The sequence below is a fragment of the Polyodon spathula genome, chromosome 6 (genome assembly GCF_017654505.1).
Source record: "Polyodon spathula isolate WHYD16114869_AA chromosome 6, ASM1765450v1, whole genome shotgun sequence".
Lineage (NCBI taxonomy): Eukaryota > Metazoa > Chordata > Actinopteri > Acipenseriformes > Polyodontidae > Polyodon > Polyodon spathula.
Window position 1 is genome coordinate 7,235,996 of NC_054539.1, and position 8,266 is coordinate 7,244,261.

General features: G+C 38.6%; 1 protein-coding gene across 2 annotated transcripts in view; it reads right to left on the reverse strand.

The window, feature by feature from the left end:
- LOC121316740 (alpha-actinin-2) overlaps positions 1 to 8,254 on the reverse strand; it is a 31,117-nt gene extending 22,863 nt beyond the window's left edge. For both annotated transcript variants that reach the window (XM_041251879.1, XM_041251880.1), the window contains exon 1: positions 7,898 to 8,254. In XM_041251879.1, the coding sequence (XP_041107813.1) occupies positions 7,898 to 8,035 (138 nt within the window). In that variant the 5' untranslated portion in view covers positions 8,036 to 8,254. The remainder of the gene's footprint in view (positions 1 to 7,897) is intronic.
- Between the last annotated feature and the right edge of the window lie 12 nt (positions 8,255 to 8,266).

Sequence of the window (8,266 nt, forward strand, 5' to 3'; positions counted from 1 at the left end):
GTACCTCGCTCCATTTTGAGGTTTCTCCTCTAATCAGTACTTTCTGTTTTCTACATGTTAAACACTCCCTAATTCACGTGCATGCATTTCCTTGAATCCCTACTATGTTCAGTTTGAGAATTGATCTTTTATACGGGACTTTGCTCTTGCCAAGTTAGAACAACGGGCGGTGCAACAGCCATAACCCACTATATAGGGCAGCTATATTAAGAGGGGCTGGTGAAAATACAGAAGAAGGTCTGTTGAGGCAAGCTGATAAATCCAATGTGGTCGTACCGAATTTCAATAAGGGTACACTAAATATCTGTCACCAATTAAGATCAACACCTTTGTAGACTGCATGATACTACTCTGCAGTAGGGTTTTCCAAGGTAAACATGTGAACAGTACATCCAGACAGCTAAACCACTGATTAAATATCTAAAACCACATGGTGTCCATACATCTAGACACCACCCTCGGCAGAGAAAACAAAAGTGCTGCAGTTCTGTTCTCTCAAAAACAAGATTGGGCCTGAAGGGTAAGAGCACCACCAATAAGCAAGCCTTATTACTTTCGCAATTCACCAGCTGTTTTTTCAACTTAATATTAAAAATTGATAAAGTTTTGTCCCGTAAAATATTCCATAGTACACAATAGGGATTTTTTTTTTTTTAATTTATGTATTTGCTTTCCACTCATGGCTTGAATCTACCTGTACCCATCCCTTGGGTGCTGAATCCCACGACACGTCTAACCCTTAACACTTACTATGACTCGAGTGGGTTGTTTCAACATTCCAGATGTGGAGCATGTATCTTTTCCTAGACTACTAACCCTCACAGTGTCAAGTGCAGAGGACATCTTTAGCCCTGTGCCCCACAGTTTCAGTACAGTAGTGAACAGCAGGTGGCGTTTTAACCAGACTCAGTACAACAAAGAAAGCATGGGGTCTGTCCTAGGGTAGTGATTTACCTTCAAATACTTTTAAAAGTAAAGGCATTGTTGGCCTGGAAGAATTGGTACTGTATTTGTTTTTCATTGCTTTATATGGGGATAAAGCGCATCATATGTATTTGTGCCTTCCCCATATAAAAACTGGAAGAGAGGGTTTTTTTGTATCCATTTCCATATGTGGTTGCCCTGCATGAAAGTGTAAAAAAATTAGGTCAGATTTATTTGTACATAAGATACCTCAGAAGTTTCAAACTGCATTAATAACATAGACAAAATTATGAAAAAACTACATACTAACAGTGTTTTTTCAGGAACCATCTGACATTTTCTCAACGACCTCAAGTGATCCCTGGGTGACAAGTTGGGAAACACAGGCATTTCCCCAGTCATATACATGCAGCCTATACAGTACACAGAATGCATTTATCTAAAGCATTGACACCACTGAAATCGTCTATTAATCTATTAAGACTTAGTCCATACCCCAAGCTGAAGTGGGTGAAATGAAGACAGTCTTGTGTACCAGTTTGTTGCTTATCCTGTGTGATCTGTTAAGGTCCTAGTAACCAATGCATGTACATACAGGGTCCTCACAATTTTGTAATACTTTCATAGTACCTGAAGGGATGAAAATAACTGGTTAAAACCCCAAGTGCAACCCTAAGCATCTTTACAAGGCTGGGAGTGTATGATAAAGGTCTGGTGAAGATTGACACAAAATCAGGGCAGGTGTTCACCACGTACAGTGTGACAGACAGACAGATAAACAGACCGGAATGACAATGTGAGTCTCGTTACCCTTCCTGCTTCCCTACCAACAAGCACAAAAACTGAAGTGGTTTCCTATTAAAAACTGATATATCAAAAGCAAAGTACATGCATTTATTTAAAGACCACAAATGTGTTGTTTTAGTAGTGTTGTTTCATTGGATTAATTAAATGCGAGACAGTCTGCTTTATAAATACTAACCTCTTTGGAAACTGTCTAGCAACAGTGTTTTTAATAAACCAGCGATGCCAGTGACAAACATTGCATGCTACACGTTGTATCCTAACAGGAACAGCTGTGTGCTTCAAAAAAACAATGCATCATGCTGTGAAAGAAAGAAATGACAAGGACCCTGTGCCTACCACCTGTTCAAGTGTGATGCTTACAATGCCTTGCATATAGAACACTTTCAGCCACTGTAAAGCTTTGCTCATTACAAAGCAATATTTCAACATTAAAAATATTTATGAAAATGAGTTTGTTTTTCAAATCAGTGTATTCCTAAAAATACTGTAACTGGTCTTTAAAATGCCTTCACATTATGAATATGAAATTATTCCAAGACTAGGATTATTATTTAATATAAATTTAGTGTGGCCAATTATTTAACCCCTGATTTTCTCCCCAATTTGGAAGGCCCATTATTTTTTCTCCTCACCACAGAAATTCCCCACACAGCTTAGGAGATCTGAAGGTTCAGTGGGCGTCCTCAAATCCCACCACCAAGCCAGCTTCCTCTTTTACACCCAGGTACCCGAGAGCAGATGTTAGCAAGCTACCGATCTAGTCCTGCAGATGTCTGCTCTGAGCTCACTGGGTGTCTGGCCAGCAGGGTTCACTGTCCCAGTTGCTGCTGGTTTTGCCTCCCTCACCCACAGAAGCGCCAGAACCAGGACTCGAACCAGCGCTGAATGACTCACCCTGCACACCACACTGTTGTGCTTTTACCAGGTGAGCCTCTCAGAGACCCCCAGAAGACTTGGATTCAACCAGCGTGTTACACCATCAGATAAAAAGGTCCACTGTTCATCTTTCAATCCTTTGCATTACACTTTATTTGTTAAGTAATGTATGTGAACACTAACTAAATTAGTGATTACTGATGTTGTGCAAAGTGTCATTTGGTTGTGGCTGCCACTTTCTGTTGAAGGGAGCAATTTGTATTCAAATGTAAAGCTGCTGAAGGAAACTGTCTGCACCTGATGATATAATCAACATTCACACACATTTAATATGACAGAGGATCATCACAATAGTTCTTTCAATTGATCATGACTGACGTAGTTGCACCTCTGGAAATGTGAGCCCTGATGTTTGACTTCAGGAATCTATACACATGGCTGAAAGCCTGAACATAAAACCAGAACTTTGAGTTGTGTTGCTGCATGTCATGTTTTAGAATTGAGCTCAAATCACTCACAAGACACTTTAGGACGATGGTCCCTGAAAAATCCTCAAAATCTATCCATGTGCCACACTACAAAAGCTCTGTGTCTCTAAACAGCTATTCTGTAAAAATGCCACCAACCACATTTTGCATTTTATAATTTATCAAAAAGCTTTTCTCTGGTATTTAACTCTCCCTTCTTTCTTCACTGTTGACCACAGTTTGGATTTGGGAACTTCTAGCAAATATCATGAAGATTACTGTGATCTTCATCAACAGAAAGATGGAGCCAAATATGGGAACACAAATTAAAATAATAAAACCAGCTCAGCATTCAACTTCATTTTATTTAAAAGTAACCTGATTTTTCTTAGTGATATATTTTAAAATCATTCACTGCATTTCAGATAAAGTTCTTAAATAATAAAAGGCAAACATGCAGAGAGAAACTCAAAAATATATAACAGTATATACTGGTTATCCTCTCACACAGACACACACACACACACACACACACACACACACACACACACACACACACACACACACACACACATTATGTGAGCAAACTGTGTTTTTTGAATACATCATTTATTAAACATATTTTAAAAGACAACATATGTCGGAAAAGTTTGCTTCCTTTGTTGACAAACTTACTGTACTGATTACATACAAAGTTGTGAGGATTTGTTTAAACTTATTTAGTTTCTAACTAGATCATTGTATCAATCTCATTAGAACCAATGGACTCTTCTTCCGTGCAAAGCCTATTGTTTATAGAGGTTTCCATACACAAGACCATTCCTGGTGGTACAGAACTGAATTTGAGATTTACATTTAGCCTAAAGTTGCATGCACTTAGGTAAAAATCTAGCAAGTGTTGTATTGGAACTGTAAAGACCACTGTTCTAAGTTCGAAAAGGCTCCAACATGTCCATTGCCCAGACAATTATTTTTCCATCTTTTGAAAATTCGGTGCATATTTCTTAGTCTTAGTTAGTCTCATCATAAAATGAAATTAGAAGACTATGTCGTATGTAATGATTGGATACGACGGATTAGCATTACAGCTTCTAATAATAATACTTACAAGATATTTAAGATATTTAGTAAGATATTTAATGCAAGATACTAGGTCTCACGACTACAATAGATCACCCGCTAAGAGGGTCCCGTTCTGAGCTCTGATCACAAAGCCTGTTAAGAGATTGAACTCTGAGGAGTGTTTATGATTTTAAACAAATTAAGACATGGAAAAAGATTGGAGCAACAGATCACTCACAACTAATCAGAATTATTGCAAACAAAAATATAGGAACAATTGAAATCCAGCTGACTTGGTCCTGTCAGCGAAATGCTTTGGTCTATATTTATCATAATGTTGTGTGGCACTTGCAAAGGACACGGCATTCCAATGTACAAAGCAACTGCATGTGACATTACAGTCTGGTGGACCTGCGGAAAATCAGGTTAGGTTCCTGGAACAGCCCCTGTGCTAAACATGCTTGAGATTCACTGAGCTTAAAATATGCCTGTGAGCAGCGTTATGATCTACTACCAGACAGCTAAAACATGCGGCAAGTATTGGGGTTGATTCCACAAGAGCATACCTCCAAGTTGTGACATGTATTGTTTCCAGATAGCTGACATCAAAGGATACCATTTTTTCAACACCTCCCCCCACCCCCCTTGCTACATTTTTACTGTTCAGACAGAGGTATTGACCACCATTCAGTGTGGTGATGTTAATGTTCATTTAAAAGCTCAATAAATAAACATCTTCCACTTCCAGCTATAATTATCTGTGTAACAGACCACTTGCTACTGTCAACATGTGCTCGGCAACAGACTAATGTACAACGACTAAAACTCAGTAGAAACCGGATGCGTCCTGTCTTTTGTTCTCTGAAGTTGCACAACTGTTTCTGTCATGCATCCTTTCCAGCACTCTATGTTAAAGAAATGTGTTTAAAACACATTCTGACATACAGGCATATGTTGTTCTACCATCGAAGCAACCAAAATTATATAGAAATATGGTCTGTGCTGGCTAGACGACAGATGCCAGGAAACTGAGCCTCTCCATACATTATCAGACCTTTTTATTTTTTTTAAAGGATGAATGTATTTGTGTTGACGGCTGCCTTTTACCATGTTCTCAGTTTTTAGCCTATGGCTTGTGTTTCCTTTCTGTAGGAACATGGAGGGGTTTAGAAAACAGTATCTAATAGTTACTACACAGACAGCTATTACAAAGTTTAGACATGTACACGTTTCAGTGTAGTTTACTGTCAACCACTACATTTGTGTTACTTGAAGAACTTATTTTAGTACATGTATGGTGCAGTTTAGTTTACTGCACATAGTGTGCACAGTTATATATAACTATATATGTTCTTTTTTCTTTTTTTTTTTTTAAATATATTACACAAGTAAAGCAAAAGTAAGAAATGAGCATGTATCTAACCAGTATTTGCTTATCTTAAAAGGTCTAGGCGTTAATATTACCAGGGGCCTGAATTCTGCCCCCAGACATGAAAATGTAAATTAGGAGAAGCCTGAAACAGTCACCAGCCATGTTTTGGTAGGAGTAACACTAAGTGGGGTTGGCAAAGGGTTTGCCTGGTTTGCCCTTTCAGTTGTCTTCCTTTAGCACTGCTAAAGAAAGAAAGTGTGATAACACGCAAGGTTTCAGCTACATAACGATGCCCTTGTCCTTGTATGCTAAATTGGTACAAGGATTATCTTTCTTAAAGGTTAATAACGTAGGCTAACTTCCCGGTACTGCTGTATCTATCTTCCCCAAGGTGTTACAAAGAGAAAAGAATGCTCAACAGGCTGACAGATACACAAGCTGGCACCAAGGGCAATATTCACAAAGAATTTACCCCAGTGGAAGAGTGTAAACACACTGCTGATGCCAGAGCACCAGCAAAACCCAACTACAGCGCACGTTAAATAGCTCTCTAATTAACATCTTGGGATTTTTCATTCATTTATTTATTTATTTATTTATTTGTTTGTTTGTTTTTAACTTTTGTAACAACATCAATGTTGAAAATTACATAGCTCTGTAAAATATAAACTGTGCCTGAGAATTAACTTTATTTTTCAAAGTAATGAGTAATTAGTCACAATTTTCTTTGTAACTGTAACTGATTTCTTTTTAAAAATAACTTCCCCAAAACTCTCTATAAAAACAGAATAACTCTGAATGGGTAGTAAAAATGTTGTTCTGTAGTTTGAGGCGACAATTTCCTATATTTTGTTATCACTGCAGCCAGTAATGTTATTCATATTCACTCCATGGTCTCGTGTCGTTTCTACAAACAAAAAAAAATTCCTTACCAAGGACAGAGGATTAGTCAACTATAATATCCATTGGGGCTGAGGTTAAAATTAGACATCACATCCATTCTAATCCTAAGGACGTCATCATCTGTTACCAGCATCTGTTGACAGTCCTCATACCTCGCGTATCAATGCAATGCAAAGTCTGCGAGTTTACTGTGGGAGCTATTGTTAGCTGGTAGACAATGCATACTTTGATAGCACGGCAATGCCATTCCGTGCCAAGATTACACTGCAATAGTTTTAAATGTGACTGCAGCTCACAGCCACTTCCCTGGCTTGTTAATCAACGTGCTTGTGCATGTGTCTGGACCGTAGAGAGGCTGTTTAGGCTGGGACCAAATCAAAACTTTGACAACCCGCTAATCGCACTTAACAAAACTGCATTTAATAGCGTTTTCTTTTTATGAGTAAAAGAAAAAAGATACTTACAAAAAAAAAAAACGCTATTAATTACAGTTTTGTTAAGTGCGATTAGAGGGTTGTCAAAATTTTGATTTGGTCCCAGCCTTAGACAGATACATGTATCAAGGGTCTTTAGAGCCCTCTGTCTTTGTGCAGTTTAGAAAGGTTTTGTCTGCATTGTTCTTTAGAGCCCTGTGTATTTATGTAGTTTAGAAAGGTTTCCTCTGCATTGTTCTTTAGAGCCCTGTGTCTTTATGCAGTTTAGAAAGGTTTCCTCTGCATTGTTCTTTACAGCCCTGTGTCTTTATGCAGTTTAGAAAGGTTTCCTCTGCATTGTTCTTTAGAGCCCTGTGTCTTTATGCAGTTTAGAAAGGTTTCCTCTGCATTGTTCTTTAGAGCCCTGTGTCTTTATGCAGTTTAGAAAGGTTTCCTCTGCATTGTTCTTTAGAGCCCTGTGTCTTTATGTAGTTTAGAAACGTTTCCTCTGCATGGTTCTTTAGAGCCCTGTGTCTTTATGCAGTTTAGAAAGGTTTCCTCTGCATTGTTCTTTAGAGCCCTGTGTCTTTATGCAGTTTAGAAAGGTTTCCTCTGCATTGTTCTTTAGAGCCCTGTGTCTTTATGTAGTTTAGAAACGTTTCCTCTGCATGGTTCTTTAGAGCCCTGTGTCTTTATGCAGTTTAGAAAGTTTCTTACTGCAATGGCATTATAAGAATTACAGTACAAACAAACAGGAATTCATTATATTTTTCTTTACCCCCGAGACCCCCCCCCCCCCCCCCAAAAAAAAATTAAATAAATAATTAAATACATACTGTACAGTAACTTTCCAAACATATAAAAAACATTCGTTCATTCTTTATGTGGACTACTAGAGAACGATTAGGTAAGGCATAAGAACGCTGATTTTAGATGACCCGTGGAACCCATTTTGTATGTAAGCCTGGACAGTACTTGCCATTGTGCACTGTACCTGTCTGTGGGCATGTTTCTCTATAGGCACACATATGTTATGACATAACTTATGCATCATTCATAATGCTTCCACCAACCTTTCTTTGCTGTTTCTCCCAGGCTGGGTCGAGCAGCAGATCCCTGTCCCACTCATCCTCCGGTGTCATGTACTCGTCTTCTTGCTGTTCGTATTCGAAGTTGTTGTATTGTACCGTTGTTTCTAACTGGGTCATCATGGTGCTGCGGTTTGGTGCAGAATCTCAGAACTAATAAAATTAATGATTCTCTGCTGCGGTGTGACTTTTTTTCTGTTGTAAATGCTGCTGTCTTCTGTCAGTGCTGCTGAAGGTGCAGGTTGACTAAATGAATGTGAATATTACGAGCTAACAAATCTGCCTGTCCTCCCACACTCTCTCTCTCTCTCTCTCTCTCCCCCGGCTGAGAACCAGAGTTGACTGGGCTTCTCC